Below are 17,187 nucleotides of genomic sequence, written 5' to 3' on the forward strand. Positions count from 1 at the left end.
AACAAGTACATGCGTAGACGCACACGCATGCGCGCACAGACACACACACACACACACAAATGACCACAGCTGTGACGCCCTGGCAGAGGATGCGTCAGTGATACTGTCGGTTCACTGTGTGTGACATTAATAGGACATTCACCCATTCACTCTGTGTGCTGCTGTAAGCCTGTCCTGCTGGGAGTTGTGGCTATCCTGTTCTCTCTGAATTGTCTGCTCACACAGCAGCTGTAAGAACAGGCACATGTGGTGTATATGACAGTCATGTTTGCCTAAGGTCTGTTTGTTGCATTTCTAAACAGCCTTTATACCAGAGCACTAATTATGCGTGTTTGATTACTCTCATTTTTCTGGCTGACAGATTATTATAGTTTGTGTTTTCAACCTGCTTTTGTTCTGGTCTATGATGCAATCTGTATCAGCTACTCACTCCTTGTAAAGTAAGTGTGTGTGTGTGTGTGTGTGTGTGTGTGTGTGTGTGTGTGTGTGCGTGTATGCATGCGTGTATGTGTGTGCGTGCGTGCGTGTGTGTGTGTGTGTTTTGAGAGTGAAATGCCAGGACCCTGGTTTGTTTTTGTTTACACTCTGTGCCTCTCTCCATTCCATGGCCTGATTAGCTCCCAATCATAATTATTCCAAGGCCTTAATTATGACACTCATATCAGCCTGCTCAGTCTCAAGAGCTTTGACAGAGACCCCCCCCCCCCCCCCCCCCCCACACACACACACACACACACACACACACGCACAGTTCAGTCAGTAATAGTACAGTCATGCACACACACACACACACACACACACACACACACAAAAAACAATATGAAAACAATGACTGTTTTACTTCCAAAACACATGAAACACATGATATTGGACTACATAAATGATATTTAGTATCTCTGTAATTTGGTAATAAAACATTTTGTAAGAATAAGAGCAAGCCCTAAATTTCATAATTTATGAAATTAACTAAATAAAATGGACGATTTGTATTTAACTTTCTGTTGTTATGGATTCACGATTTTATTTGTGTCTCATATTAAATTCTCTCAGATTTTGGCTACTGACATTTGTGGCTTTTAATTTATATCTTTTAAAGTCTATCTAAAGTTTCTCTTTTAAACTAGGAATTAAGACCATTTGCTTGCTTACATATTATTGTTTTTACAGATTTTCTAACTTGGTTATGTTGCACTTTGTAGCAGGGGACCAATAACTGACTATTGGTACAGAATTATGTTGCAGTCTCATAAACCTCCACTGCCTTAACCTGTTCAGATCCAAATGCAACATTTGCGCGATCCCTTTAAGGCTCTAAAGGGAGAGGCATGCTAATGGCGCATCCAGAGGAGTTGGCAATGGAAAATCTGCAGTAGATATATTTGATTTGTTATTATGCAAAATTAGCCAAACAATGCTCCTGCTGTAATTATGGTCAGTTAATGACTATATTTAAACAGGTCATACGCTGCAGAACTGTGCAAACCTTCCACACAGAATGCCCTGAAGCCCTGGTTTCATCTCTCTCCTCTCTCTCTGTTTTCTAGGCAGATGCTTTGCATTTCGGGGTGAGCGTGGAAATGACGAATCAGCCATAGAGATGATTAAAGTCTCTCATTTGAAGTAAGTGGGTGACAGGCATACTTTGCCAGTTCAATGCCTGCTTTCTGTGGGGATTGGAAGAGACACTGTAGTTGATCTGTAGATCTGCTATATTTGGTTACATGTAACACTGTTATGTTTGGAAAGGTCCTGGAATGTTTCCCTCAACCTTTTGTGTTAATTCTGATTGTGTTAAGTCTGATTTGGGATTTGAAGTTAAGTTGTTGCGACACTGTGTTCTGTTACAGACAGTATTTGGTCATTTCTGATGGACACTGTTGTTTTACAGACAGTATTTGGTCATTTCTGATGGACACGGTTGTTTTACAGACAGTATTTGGTCATTTCTGATGGACACTGTTGTTTTACAGACAGTATTTGGTCATTTCTGATGGGCACGGTTGTTTTACAGACAGTATTTGGTCATTTCTGATGGACACTGTTGTGTCACAGACAATATTTGGTCATTTCTGATGGACACTGTTCTGTTACAGACAATATTTGGTGGTGGTGTTTAGAGACAAGCCTCTGGAGCTTTGGGACATTCGCACTGGGACACTACTGCGTGAAATGGCCAAGAACTTCCCCACAGTGACTGCTCTGGTACTGAAACACACACACGCGCGCGCGCACGCACGCACACACACACACACACACACAGACATCCACTCTCAAAGACACACAAACTCACAGATGAGACTTTGTGGTAAAGATGCAGAAGAATTAGGTCATGTTTTGATACCAGAGATTTTGAGGAAAATCAAAGTGTGTCCTTCCTAGCAGCAGTGATTAATGAATTCAAGTGAAAGACAGTTCATTAATATAGTCAGCTGTTGTCAGCTGTAAACGTGAACTGTGATTCAGTGAAAGGAGCATTTAGAGGCGGCATGACACCCTTCAGCCTTTCACCCTGATTACCCTGCATCACATATTCACCACATTTTCACTCAGGGATAAACATTCCTGACACACAGCCAGAGGAAAAGGCACATCAAACTGACAAAAGCTTTAACCACTGTTTCAAACATCTCTGCTATGTGTAGGAATTATTTATAGTGCTGTATTTCTATCATATTAAATAGTTTACTTCACACACCACAGTATTATTATGCTGACATGTGGACTTTTGACCAGGTCAGGTTATAGCTTATAGTCCAATCAGTGGTCTGGTCATTTCATTTTTCCACAAGCATCTCACACTCTAGAGGTTCAGAGTTCAGGTAGGCCTGTTTTTTTTTTTAATGCAGTTTACCTTTCACACCATCATCTATAAAAACTAGTGAGACTGTGAAAGAAAGAGATTGATTATTATTGTCTGAATGTGATTGAATGTAATCCCTTAAATATGACTGGAAGTGATTGTGGTCGAGACTGGATGTGGCTGAATGTGACTGGATGCGGTCGTGACTGGATGTGGCTGAATGTGACTGGATGTGGTTGAATGTGACTGGATGCGGTTGAATGTGACTGGATGTGGTTGAATGTGACTGGATGCGGTCGAGACTGGATGTGGTTGAATGTGACTGGATGCGGTCGTGACTGGATGTGGTTGAATGTGACTGGATGTGGTTGAATGTGACTGGATGCGGTTGAATGTGACTGGATGCGGTTGAATGTGACTGGATGCGGTCGTGACTGGATGCGGTTGAATGTGACTGGATGTGGTTGAATGTGACTGGATGCGGTTGAATGTGACTGGATGCGGTCGTGACTGGATGTGGTTGAATGTGACTGGATGCGGTTGTGACTGGATGTGGTTGAATGTGACTGGATGCGGTCGTGACTGGATGCGGTTGAATGTGACTGGATGCGGTTGAATGTGACTGGATGCGGTCGTGACTGGATGTGGTTGAATGTGACTGGATGTGGTTGAATGTGACTGGATGCGGTTGAATGTGACTGGATGCGGTTGTGACTGGATGTGGTTGAATGTGACTGGATGCGGTTGTGACTGGATGTGGTTGAATGTGACTGGATGCGGTTGTGACTGGATGTGGTTGAATGTGACTGGATGCGGTCGTGACTGGATGCGGTTGAATGTGACTGGATGCGGTTGAATGTGACTGGATGCGGTTGTGACTGGATGTGGTTGAATGTGACTGGATGCGGTTGAATGTGACTGGATGCGGTCGTGACTGGATGCGGTTGAATGTGACTGGATGTGGTTGAATGTGACTGGATGCGGTTGTGACTGGATGTGGTTGAATGTGACTGGATGCGGTCGTGACTGGATGTGGTTGAATGTGACTGGATGCGGTCGTGACTGGATGTGGTTGAATGTGACTGGATGTGGTTGAATGTGACTGGATGTGGCTGAATGTGACTGGATGCGGTTGAATGTGACTGGATGCGGTTGAATGTGACTGGATGCGGTCGTGACTGGATGCGGTTGAATGTGACTGGATGTGGTTGAATGTGACTGGATGCGGTTGAATGTGACTGGATGCGGTCGTGACTGGATGTGGTTGAATGTGACTGGATGCGGTCGTGACTGGATGCGGTTGAATGTGACTGGATGCGGTTGAATGTGACTGGATGCGGTCGTGACTGGATGTGGTTGAATGTGACTGGATGTGGTTGAATGTGACTGGATGTGGTTGAATGTGACTGGATGCGGTTGAATGTGACTGGATGCGGTTGTGACTGGATGTGGTTGAATGTGACTGGATGCGGTTGTGACTGGATGTGGTTGAATGTGACTGGATGCGGTTGTGACTGGATGTGGTTGAATGTGACTGGATGCGGTCGTGACTGGATGCGGTTGAATGTGACTGGATGCGGTTGAATGTGACTGGATGCGGTTGTGACTGGATGTGGTTGAATGTGACTGGATGCGGTTGAATGTGACTGGATGCGGTCGTGACTGGATGCGGTTGAATGTGACTGGATGTGGTTGAATGTGACTGGATGCGGTTGTGACTGGATGTGGTTGAATGTGACTGGATGCGGTCGTGACTGGATGTGGTTGAATGTGACTGGATGCGGTCGTGACTGGATGTGGTTGAATGTGACTGGATGTGGTTGAATGTGACTGGATGTGGTTGAATGTGACTGGATGCGGTTGAATGTGACTGGATGCGGTTGTGACTGGATGTGGTTGAATGTGACTGGATGCGGTCGTGACTGGATGCGGTTGAATGTGACTGGATGCGGTCGTGACTGGATGCGGTTGAATGTGACTGGATGCGGTCGTGACTGGATGTGGTTGAATGTGACTGGATGTGGTTGAATGTGACTGGATGTGGTTGAATGTGACTGGATGCGGTTGAATGTGACTGGATGCGGTTGTGACTGGATGTGGTTGAATGTGACTGGATGCGGTTGTGACTGGATGTGGTTGAATGTGACTGGATGCGGTTGTGACTGGATGTGGTTGAATGTGACTGGATGCGGTCGTGACTGGATGCGGTTGAATGTGACTGGATGCGGTCGTGACTGGATGTGGTTGAATGTGACTGGATGCGGTCGTGACTGGATGTGGTTGAATGTGACTGGATGCGGTCGTGACTGGATGTGGTTGAATGTGACTGGATGAACGTGACTAAATGTGATAAATCAAATGTAACAGAGTGTGGTGGTTTGACTATGCCTGAAAGTGATCGTGATTGTAACCAGTTGTGATTTACTGTAATTGTGACTAAATGGGATTAGATGTGAACAGATGACTGTAACTAGATGTGATTGAATGTGACATAATGTGATGGTTTGAATATGTCAGAAAGTGACTGTGATTGTGACTGAAAGTGACTGTGATTTATTGTGATTGTGGCTGTGATTTATTGTGATTGTGACTGAATGTGACTAAATGTGATTGATGAAATGTGACTGGAATTGAATGTGATTGGTTAAATATGACTGAGGGTGATTTTGATTGTAACTGAATGTAAAAGTGGCTGAACACTGGACAGATGTGACTAGATGTGATTGAGTCTGGCCAAATATGATTCTTTGCATAAGATTGAAAGTAGGGGTGGGCGATCTGACGATTTCATATCGTGATCGATCTTGAAGACATCCTACTACATGCCTGTGCTGATTGGCCAAATTATATCACATGTCTCTGTCATGGGGTGTCTTACATGTGTGATGTATTTGAAAAACAATTCAACGTGAGCTAGCAGCATGGCGGATGAGGAAGTGGTGACATAAAAAGGATTGGACGTCAGTGGTGTGACAGTGGTGTGACAGTGGTGTGGTGGGTGTGGTGTGGTGGGTGTGGTGTGGTGTGGTGTGACAGTGGTGTGGCTGTGGTGTGGTGTGACAGTGGTGTGGTGTGGTGTGACAGTGGTGTGACTGTGGTGTGGTGTGACAGTGGTGTGGTGGGTGTGGTGTGGCAGTGGATCGGCTGTGGTGTGACAGTGGTGTGACAGTGGTGTGACAGTGGTGTGACAGTGGTGTGGTGTGGCTGTGGTTCGGCTGTGGTGTGGTGTGACTGTGGTGTGGCTGTGGTGTGGTGTGACTGTGGTGTGGTGTGGCAGTGGTGTGACAGTGGTGTGGTTGTGGTGTGACAGTGGTGTGGTGTGGCTGTGGTTCGGCAGTGGTGTGGCAGTGGTGTGGCTGTGGTGTGACAGTGGTGTGGTGTGACAGTGGTGTGGTGTGACTGTGGTGTGGCTGTGGCAGTGGTGTAACAGTGGTGTGGTGTGGCTGTGGTTCGGCAGTCGTGTGGTGTGGCTGTGGTTTGGTGTGACAGTGGTGTGGTGTGGTGTGGTGTGGTGTGGTGTGGTGTGGCTGTGGTGTGGTGTGGCTGTGGTGTGGTGTGACAGTGGTGTGGTGTGGTGTGACAGTGGTGTGGCTGTGGTGTGACAGTGGTGTGGTGTGGCTGTGGTTCGGCAGTCGTGTGGTGTGGCTGTGGTTTGGTGTGACAGTGGTGTGGTGTGGTGTGGTGTGGCTGTGGTTTGGTGTGACAGTGGTGTGGTGTGACAGTGGTGTGGCTGTGGTGTGGTGTGACAGTGGTGTGGTGGGTGTGGTGTGGTGTGGCACTGGTGTGGCAGTGGTGTGGCAGTGGTTCGGCAGTGGTACGGCAGTGGTTCGGCAGTGGTTCGGCAGTGGTGTGGCAGTGGTGTGGCAGTGGTGTAACAGTGGTGTGGTGTGGCTGTGGTTCGGCACTGGTGTGGTGTGGTGTGACAATGGTGTGGTGTGGCTGTGGTGTGGTGTGGTGTGACAATGGTGTGGTGTGGTGTGGTGTGGCTGTGGTGTGGTGTGGTGTGGTGCGGTGTGGGTGTGGTGTGACAGTGGTGTGGTGTGGTGTGGCTGTGGTGTGGTGTGGTGTGGTGTGGTGTGGCTGTGGTGTGGTGTGGTGTGGTGTGGGGTGGCTGTGGTGTGGTGTGGTGTGGTGCGGTGGGGTGTGGTGTGGTGTGGTGTGGTGCGGTGTGGGTGTGGTGTGGTGTGGTGTGGTGTGGCTGTGGTGTGGCGTGGTGTGGTGTGGTGTGGTGTGGCTGTGGTGTGGTGTGGTGTGGTGTGGTGTGGTGTGGTGTGGTGTGGCTGTGGTGTGGTGTGGTGTGGTGTGGTGTGGTGTGGTGTGGCTGTGGTGTGGTGTGGTGTGGTGTGGTGTGGTGTGGCTGTGGTGTGGTGTGGTGTGGTGTGGTGTGGCTGTGGTGGGTGTGGTGTGGTGTGGTGTGGTGTGGTGTGGTGTGGTGTGACAGTGGTGTGGTGTGGTGTGGTGTGACAGTGGTGTGGTGTGGTGTGGCTGTGGTGTGGCTGTGGCTGTGGTGTGACAGTGGTGTGGTGTGGTGCGGTGTGGGTGTGGTGTGACAGTGGTGTGGTGTGGTGTGGCTGTGGTGTGGCTGTGGTGTGGTGTGGTGTGGGTGTGGTGTGGTGTGGTGTGGTGTGGTGCGGTGTGGGTGTGGTGTGACAGTGGTGTGGTGTGGTGTGGCTGTGGTGTGGCTGTGGTGTGGTGTGGTGTGGGTGTGGTGTGGTGTGGTGTGGTGTGGTGTGGTGTGGCTGTGGTGTGGGTGTGGTGTGACAGTGGTGTGGTGTGGTGTGACAGTGGTGTGGTGTGGTGTGACAGTGGTGTGGTGTGGTGTGGCTGTGGTGTGGCAGTGGTGTGACAGTGGTGTGGTGTGGTGTGGTGTGGTGTGGTGTGGCTGTGGTGTGGTGTGGTGTGGTGTGGTGTGACAGTGGTGTGGTGTGGTGTGGTGTGGTGTGGTGTGGTGCGGTGTGGGTGTGGTGTGACAGTGGTGTGGTGTGGTGTGGCTGTGGTGTGGCTGTGGTGTGGTGTGGTGTGGGTGTGGTGTGGTGTGGTGTGGTGTGGTGTGGCTGTGGTGTGGGTGTGGTGTGACAGTGGTGTGGTGTGGTGTGACAGTGGTGTGGTGTGGTGTGACAGTGGTGTGGTGTGGTGTGGCTGTGGTGTGGCAGTGGTGTGACAGTGGTGTGGTGTGGTGTGGTGTGGTGTGGTGTGGTGTGGTGTGGTGTGGCTGTGGTGTGGTGTGGTGTGGTGTGGTGTGACAGTGGTGTGGTGTGGTGTGGTGTGGTGTGGTGTGGTGCGGTGTGGGTGTGGTGTGACAGTGGTGTGGTGTGGTGTGGTGTGGTGTGGCTGTGGTGTGGCTGTGGTGTGGTGTGACAGTGGTGGTGTGGCTGTGGTGTGGTGTGGTGTGGTGTGGTGTGGTGTGGCTGTGGTGTGGTGTGGTGTGGTGTGGTGTGACAGTGGTGTGGTGTGGTGTGGTGTGGTGCGGTGTGGGTGTGGTGTGGCTGTGGTGTGGCTGTGGTGTGGTGTGACAGTGGTGGTGTGGTGTGGTGTGGCTGTGGTGTGACAGTGGTGGTGTGACAGTGGTGTGGCTGTGGTGTGGTGTGGTGTGGCTGTGGTGTGGTGTGGTGTGGCTGTGGTGTGGTGTGGTGTGGTGTGGTGTGACAGTGGTGGTGTGGCTGTGGTGTTGCAGTGGTGGTGTGGCTGTGGTGTGGTGTGGTGGGTGTGGTGTGGTGTGACAGTGGTGTGGTGGGTGTGGTGTGGCTGTGGCTGTGGTTCGGCAGTCGTGTGGTGTGGTGGGTGTGGTGTGGCAGTGGATCGGCTGTGGTGTGGCAGTGGCGTGGCTGTGGTTCAGTTAGAGCAGTCGGATAAATACGATAAAAGCAAAAGCGATGGAAAGAGGTGACTGAGGTGATCACATTCTGTCTTGCTGAAGTTATGTTGACTGAGGTGATCACATTCTGTCTTGCTGAAGTTATGTTGACTGAGGTGATCACATTCTGTCTTGCTAAAGATATGGTGACTGAGGTGATCACATTCTGTCTTGCTGAAGTTATGTTGACTGAGGTGATCACATTCTGTCTTGCTGAAGTTATGTTGACTGAGGTGATCACATTCTGTCTTGCTGAAGTTATGTTGACTGAGGTGATCACATTCTGTCTTGCTAAAGATATGGTGACTGAGGTGATCACATTCTGTCTTGCTAAGGATATGGTGCCGTTCGAAGCTGTGGACAGTGTGGGATTTAAGACACTGCTGCAGACTTTAGATGCACGATATGATCTGCCAAGTCGCAGATATTTTTTCTAATACCGTCAAGTAGAGGATTCTTAAAGTTCTCATGTCCAATTCTAAATCCAACCGAAAAAGGGAAAAACTTCTATCCAGTAAAAAACAACACAAAAAATGGAAGGTATTCAGGATCCTTCTTACCAAACAGATAAGTTCCTGTTTGCATCCAAAATCAGTTCACTCTCTTGGTTATCCCAATTGAAATGCTACGTTACCTAAGTCCTTTCGATTTCATTTCCTTGGCATCTGGCAGATTATTCCACTGGGTCTGTAGGCAGCAGCTTTCCAGTCCCTTCCACTGCACAGTACTACTCGCTTCTTACCAACCACGAAAAAAGAAAAACCTATTGTTCTCTTTTCCCTCCAGAATAAACCCCACCCCCCCTACCTGCCACCTGTCCTTCCACAGACAGTCTGGTCCCCCTAGTGGTTGAAATGAGAAAAAAAAAGAAAATAAAGACAGGTGACACTAAAGAAAACATAGAAAACCAACCCATGGAACCCTCATGGTTACAAAGTGATTGTGATTGTGACTGAATGTGATTGAATTTGACTGGATGAATGTGGCTTAATGTGATTGATTAAATGTGACGGAATGTGATGTGATTGAATTTGACTGTGATTGGGTGTGACTTAATGTGATTGACTGAATGTGACAGAACGTTATTGTTTAAATACGGCTGAAAGTGATTGGTTTTGATTGTGACTGGATGTGGTTGATTGGTATTGTCACTGGATGTGACTGAATCTGAACTGCTCTCTTCAGATCACACACTGAATGTAAACACAGAGGGTGTGTAATTTTTTGCACTGTTGTCCATGGGCCTTTTAAACAGTATACTTAAGAACATTTTTTTGTAAAGAGTCATTTATCACAATTCACATTCAGTAGGGATGTAACACACATAATTCACATTACAGCGTACTGCTTAGCATCCAAGCAACGTGTGATTTACCCATACGTGTTTAATTCAAACGTTCTGACATTAATTGATCTTTAAATAAGTTTGGTCACATATAACTGAAAAAACAGATTGCTGGGTACCATGTCACCTTTATGTGTTTGTTTAGAAAAACTCATGCATTATTGTTTGAACAATAGTAATTCTTATTCGCAGGATGACTGTGAAACAAAGAGAGAATAAAGAAGATTAATAAGGAGAAGTGACTGATGATTTAAGTATTTGATTTTGGAAGCTTTCGTGATGTCATTGTAACGTAGGCCTTTGTAAGAAAGCAGGAGGGACATTTGGAACAGTACTAAATGACTTGGGGAATGTTGTGTTGCTGTAAATTGTGTAGTGATGCCAGTGAAGGAGAGGAAATGACCTGTAACTTTAATAATGTATGACCACCCTCTGTGCCTCCTGCCAGCTGGTCTCCAGACTGATTATGCCCTCCAGACAAATATCCATAGCCACAGCTTCTAATGATTAGGGTTGAATTACAGTGTGTGTGTGTGTGTGTGTGTGTGTGTGTGTGCGTGAGAGAGAGAGAGAGCACGCGTACACCTAAAGCTGTAGTAAATGATAGAGGCTGCACACCTAAGATCCTCATCAATAAAGATCCTCCATCACTGCAGCCCTGAGACTGTGTGTGCGTGTGCTTGTGCTTGTGAGTGTGCGTGTGCGTGCGTGCGTGCATGTGTGTGTGTGTGCGTGTGCGTGTGTGTATAAGTTTGTGTGTATAAGTGTGTGTGTGTGTGTATGTGCACATATGTGTGGGTGTGTATGTGTGTGTGCGGGTGTGTGGATGTGTGCATGCGTGTGTGTGTTTGTGTGTATGTGTGCGTGTGTGTGTATATGTGTGTGTGTGCATATGTGTATTTGTGTGCACGTGTGTGTGTGTGTGTGTGTATGTGTGCGTGCGCGTGTGTGTGTATGTGTGCGTGCGTGTGTATGTGTGTGTGTGTGTGTATGTGCAAGTGAGTGTGTGTGCGTGGGTGTGTGTGTCTGTGGATTTGTGCGTTCGTGTGTGTGTGTGTGTGTTTTAGAGCTGAGGCCCTGAGTCTGTGTTTGTGTGTGTTTTAAAGCTATAGTAAATTACTTGACAGTTTTCTTCATTAAAGTACCTCAGTGGAGCTGTGCCCATGTGATTGTGTAGGTGTATTAGCAAACACGAGTTTCTCTGAAGTGTTGGCCGACCCAGGCTCTGGTCAGAATTCTTTGCGGATTCTGGAGAATCCAGGGGACCATAAACAGACGTGTCTTCCTTACTGCTCTGACTCGAAACCAGTGCCTGCTTATCCTCTCTCTGCACTTTTACTGAATACAGTGGTTCTGTTTGGACTGTGTACCTCAGAGAGGAGTGGGTTAGTGGGTGGCTGAGTGTGTGTGAACCTGTGTCATTGTGTTCTTATGTGTGTGTATTCAGGAGTGGTCTCCCTCCCATAATCTGAAGAGTTTAAAGAAGAAGCAGCTGGCAGCCAGAGAGGCAATGGCCCGACAGACCACTCTGGCCGACACAGAGCAGAGCAGCGTGGAATCGTCTGTCATCAGGTGAGAAATCCAAGCTTCCAGTTGCCCATGAAAGGCAAGTGTTCAGAGAGGCAAGTGTTCAGAGAGGCAAGTGTTCAGAGAGACAGGTGTTCAGAGAGACAAGTGTTCAGAGAGACAGGTGTTCAGAGAGACAGGTGTTCAGAGAGACAGGTGTTCAGAGAGACAAGTGTTCAGAGAGACAAGTGTTCAGTGTCTAGAGTTTGGGATCTGTGCTTTTGTGTATATATTAACATTTTACAGATTTCTCTACACACCTTATTCATGGTTTTAGTTTTTCCCTCTGTGACTGTTTTCTAAAGCAGGACTTCCTATGAAAAAGGAGAAAATTTATACATCTAGTCAAGGTCCTTTCATGTTCACTGATCTATAAAGCTGCTGCATGTTCTTGTTCTACCCTGGGCCAGATCTCTCAGTCCAGCACCAGGGTGTCACTGTAAACCAACTCTCATTTACAGCCCATGTCGTGTTGACACGCCTGCCTGATGGCAGATCTGTGTGTCCTGTTTTAATGAGATCATTAGAGGAGAACCACAGCAGTGTTTCAGAGAAAATATGTTCCTGAGTCAACCTCAACATGGTTACAAATTAATCATGACACACAAGCTGTGCAAGGATGAGCTTCTACAAGCAAACTTGTTTTCGGTTATAGGAGTAACCTTTCATTTGCCTGTTTCATTGGAAATGTCTGTAACAGAATCATAGCTGACTTCCATCTTCCACACACACACACACACACACACACACACACACGCGCACACACACACACACACACACACACACACACACACACACACACACACAACCATTTATATGCTGATGATAAAATCACAAACTGTTACCCTCCAAACCCTCCATAGATTACAAACATCTGTTTATGTTTTGGCAGCTTCTCCTTAAGTCTCCAGTCTAACACTGTCCCCTCTGTCTGCTCACAACAACTACTTACTGTCATAATTCTCTCTCTCTCTCTCTCTCTCTCTGGTCCTCTGTCTTTCCCACTCTCTCTCTCTCTCTCTCTGTGTCTCTCTCCCTCTCTGTCTGTCTCTCTGTCTCTCTGTCTCTGTATCTCTCTCTCTCTCTCTCTCTGGTTCTCTGTCTTTCCCACTCTCTCTCTCTCTCTCTCTCTCTGTGTCTCTCTCCCTCTCTGTCTGTCTCTCTGTCTCTGTTTCTCTCTCTCTCTCTCTCTCTGGTTCTCTGTCTTTCCCGCTCTCTCTTAGTCTCCTGCAGGATGCGGAGAGCAAGGCTGAGCTGAGCCAGAGTATTTCAGCACGGGAGCACTTTGTGTTCACAGACACAGATGGTCAGGTTTACCACATCACCGTGGAAGGCAACACAGTCAGAGATGGAGCCCGGATTCCCCCTGACGTGAGTGAGGACACATGCACTGAAGTAACATCCACTCACATAAACACAAGTATCTGGCATGTGCACAGTGAAAGACAAACACATGCACCCCCAAACACATATTCATTTATATGCACAAACATACACACACATTCGCATATACACCACAACCTCTCACATACACAAACACTCAAACACAACACACAATACATACACACTCATGCAAAAGCACACGCTACTTTCCCATATACAGAGATACTCTCTCTCTCACACATTAAAAAAAAACACACACACACACACACACACACACATACACACTGGGCTTACAAATAAGCCATCCACTGATTCAAATTCAGTAGTTTAAAAGGAAAGTTCAGTTACATCCTTGTGATTAATTATTGGGCTTTTCTGATGTGCTGTTTGAGTAGATCAGTGTGTAGATGGGTTTTGATAGTTTAATAGAAGGGCTTATTAGACACTTTAAGGACGGGACTGCACAATTAACCAAAATAAAATCAAAATCATAATCTGGCCACATATGTTTACCAAACTATAAAAAGCTGTGATGTCATCATGTCATTGGACATAACTGTGCTATGGCCACAAAAATACTTCTTTCTGATTGGCTGGCAGGTGTCCGTTGAACTCGTTTATGGATACACTTTCAAACATAGAGCTGATCAAAAAACCACTGCTCTAAATCGATGCTCCTGATATGTTACAGTCATGTAGCCATAATACCAGAGGTAAATAGCTGTAATAACATAAGAGGTAGATAGCTGTAATAACATAATGACAGAGGTAAATGACAGTAATAACATAACAGAGATAAATAACAGCTGTAATAACATAACAGAGGTAAATAGCTGTTATAACATAATACCAGAGGTAAAGAGGTAAGAGGTAAGCTCTCATATCTTTCTTCACTTTGGTTAAGAGCTTTCTGAGGTGGCCAGATACAGGACTGGAATGATCTCGACAGGAGAAGGTTGACTCTGCCTCACTGTTTTCTTGGTTTTCTTGTTTTTGTGTTTGTTTTGCCTCGTTCATTATTTTCCTGTGTCTGGAGACCTTGTGTGACATTATCCCTCACATCTCTGAAAACACAGAGCTTAAGATGAATGTATGACAGAAAAAAGGCCCATGCAACTCAGAAAACCACAGGAGTGAAAGTCAACCTGAACCAAAAAAGACAGTGAATACTGCTGCTTTTGCAAAAAGGACACTTTTATTTTTTTAAGAGTTAAAAACAGTTTTTAAGCGTTTTTTTTTGTTGTTTTTTTTTACCTTTAGTTATTTAGTACTTGAGTAACGAGCATTTTTTATTGAGTTACAAATATTTTAGATTATCCTATTTCAGTGTGATTTTATGCTTGTATGTGCTTTGAACCTTGATACCTTAGGAGCTATATGAGATGATAAATATTTATTATATCACAGTTTAATATCACAATCACAGTATGGGTCAAAACAGTCGCGATATGATTTTTTGATCGATTTATGCAGCCCTAGTTAATGGGGAATAAGTGAACTGTTGCTTTGGTAAGTCTATGACTTTAGTCCAGTCTGTATGGATGGTCAGTATGTTTCCTTTAAAGGACTTTTCCCCATCTTCTCTTGAATTTGGCATATCTCTCCCGATCTGTCTCAGAATGCAGTCACCTCAGCCAACTCAAACCCCAAACACATAACAGACTTTTAGATAGTGCCACTGGAGAAAGGAACTGCACATTCCAAGACTGTACAGGCTTTAAATCTTTTTTAAATTTTAGACAGGGTTAGTGTTGTGGTTCATGAATTCCAAATTAAGATTTGAAAAAAGAACCAATTTCTTCAGCAAACTTTCTTCATGCAAAACAAAAAGCTTGTTCAGTTTGAGGTACCTGTTTTGTTGTCGGTCTTTAGCCATCCAGTGAAGGTGAGCTGATTTTTTTCCCAGGCCCTGGTGCCACTGCGTTATGAGGCCGGTGCTGAGGGTGACGTGTTTGGCTGTTTTGCAGGGAAGCATGGGGAGCATCGCGTGCATTGCCTGGAAAGGGGACACTCTGGTGCTTGGAGACGTCGACGGAAACCTTAACTTCTGGGACTTGAAAGCACGTCTGTCCAGGTGTGGAGTGTTTTGTTAACACTGAAAATGTTCAGCCTTTAGACACTTAACATTATTAAAAACATTTGTGTAAGCAGTTTATGAAAGAATTTTATTCCCATCCGACCTACTTAAAAGAAGCTGGATGAAGCCATGCTGAAATGTTGACTTGCTGTATACGCATCTACACAGAATGGAAGTTTTCTGGTAGCTGTCCAGACCATCTAAGGGCTCTGATAGAACTAGATGCTCAAAATCTGCTTGCATGGGCTTTTAAGTTAGCATGCTAAGCATTACTGTCTGCTCAGGGACTATTATGTTAGAATGCTAAAGGGTAAGCGTGCATGTGGGCTGGTAAGTAAGCATGCTAAGCCTTACCACCTTCACATAAACATAATTATGATGTCGCTGGACAATAGCATCTTCATAGTGATAATTAGTGGCTCCATGGGAACTGGAGGAGCCCGGGGAGTGTCTACTCAGAGGGCATTCCTTTAACACCATGACTCCTCAGCATGTGCAGAGACAACCATAGAGAAAAGCTCATAGCCACACAGAGAGGTTCATTTAACTGCAAACTGACAGATAAAACACCTCATGGATGCCAGTGACAGGATCTACTGGGGCATTACAAGATCCTCAAAGATGTCAGAGGACAACAGAGATTAATTAAAACACCTGTAATCTTATACTGAATATATTTAATATAAAGAATTTTAATTTGGGCTAAAGGTACTAAGTTTTTGTTTTCGATCAGTCGTGATCATGATCGGCATGACAGTTCTGCAGTTACTAAGACTCCATTGGCAAGTTTAGATTTCTACCAAAATGTGTTGAAGAATTTCACACAGGTTCATGTGGCCTGTGCAGTTTTCTTAATGATATTGATGCAGTCTTAGAAGAGAGTGTTTAAGTGAAATTGCACAGGATTCAGTGAGAGAGTTTTGTCTCCTGCTGTGTTAGGGGGGTTCCCACACACCGAGGCTGGGTGAAGAAAATTCGCTTTGCCCCCGGGAAGGGGAACCAGAAGCTGCTGGTGATGTACACAGATGGCGCCGAGGTTTGGGACACTAAAGAGGTGAGTTTGAATGGTTTGGGATAAAACATTTAATCTGCACCGACTCGTATGGTGTCTCAAGCTTATCAGCTTTTACACAGGTTGCACTGTGCCAGTGTGAGCACAAGTGAGCAACCACGACTTGAAAACATCTTTTTGTATCAAACCAGAAAATAAACAACTCAGAAAACCGCAACAGGTGTCTTGTCTGTTAAGTTAAAGTCAGTCCACTGAGCGGAGGCTGTTGATAACAATATTCCAAAACCCCCAAACATGTAACACTTTCTTTTGCACAGTTAGCACTCTGGATGTTATGCTGAGGGGAGGTTGAGGTTTGCAGGGTGAATGTATGCAGTCACTTAATGAGTGTAATTGTGACACATGGACTCCTGATGGAGGTGAATTATGGTGATAAGCTGCTACTCCTCTCGGTTCAACTTTTAACATTTTTCTAGAAATTTCCTTCCATCACTTTCACATTAAAGTCTATAATGTGATTTGCTGCTTACTGCAGCTCAAAGTGACCATGTTCAGATCATTTCCCACACATAACATTGGATTTACATGCTTTTATCTGAACCAGCTTAGAGACACCTATGCACCAGTAGTACCAATCATACAGGGAAGGAAAATGACATCATAAAAGCAAGTGCACACAGGATGGTAGCAGCATAGATTTACAGAGTTTATAAAAAAGTGCCGTGAAATATACATCATGGAAGGATACATCATGGAAAGATACATCATGGAAAGATGAGTTATACTTTTGAGCCATCAGTACAGTGGGTGGAGGTCGAATGTAGAGCGTTGGGTTAGTTTGTGGCTGTGGAGGTGATAGTTTTACAAAGAGGGTGAGTCTTTAAGCGCCTCACACCTGTGATTAAAAAATGTTTTTTTCACTGTTACTTTCAGTGGCCTCCAGGAAGGGCAAGTACACTGAATGCATCTGCTCTGATAGGTTGAGAGACTCAATGCAGTTGCCTTGATTGGCTGGTAGACTTGCTGAAAGATCAGACTAAATGTCCGTCATTTGTACATGCCAGACATTTTAGGACAGAGGTCAGTTTACACTGCTCTCTATGCAAGTCAGACACGGGTCACTATGAAACATGGATATGAACAGTCTGAG

General features: G+C 45.8%; 1 protein-coding gene across 2 annotated transcripts in view; it reads left to right on the forward strand.

The window, feature by feature from the left end:
- wdr11 (WD repeat domain 11) overlaps window positions 1-17,187 on the forward strand; it is a 72,181-nt gene that overhangs the window by 32,560 nt on the left and 22,434 nt on the right. For both annotated transcript variants that reach the window (XM_030771890.1, XM_030771891.1), the window contains exons 13-18: window positions 1,545-1,620; window positions 2,094-2,202; window positions 11,447-11,571; window positions 12,789-12,936; window positions 14,916-15,022; window positions 15,965-16,079. In XM_030771890.1, the coding sequence (XP_030627750.1) occupies window positions 1,545-1,620; window positions 2,094-2,202; window positions 11,447-11,571; window positions 12,789-12,936; window positions 14,916-15,022; window positions 15,965-16,079 (680 nt within the window). The remainder of the gene's footprint in view (window positions 1-1,544; window positions 1,621-2,093; window positions 2,203-11,446; window positions 11,572-12,788; window positions 12,937-14,915; window positions 15,023-15,964; window positions 16,080-17,187) is intronic.

Source organism: Chanos chanos, chromosome 4 (assembly GCF_902362185.1).
Source record: "Chanos chanos chromosome 4, fChaCha1.1, whole genome shotgun sequence".
NCBI lineage: Eukaryota > Metazoa > Chordata > Actinopteri > Gonorynchiformes > Chanidae > Chanos > Chanos chanos.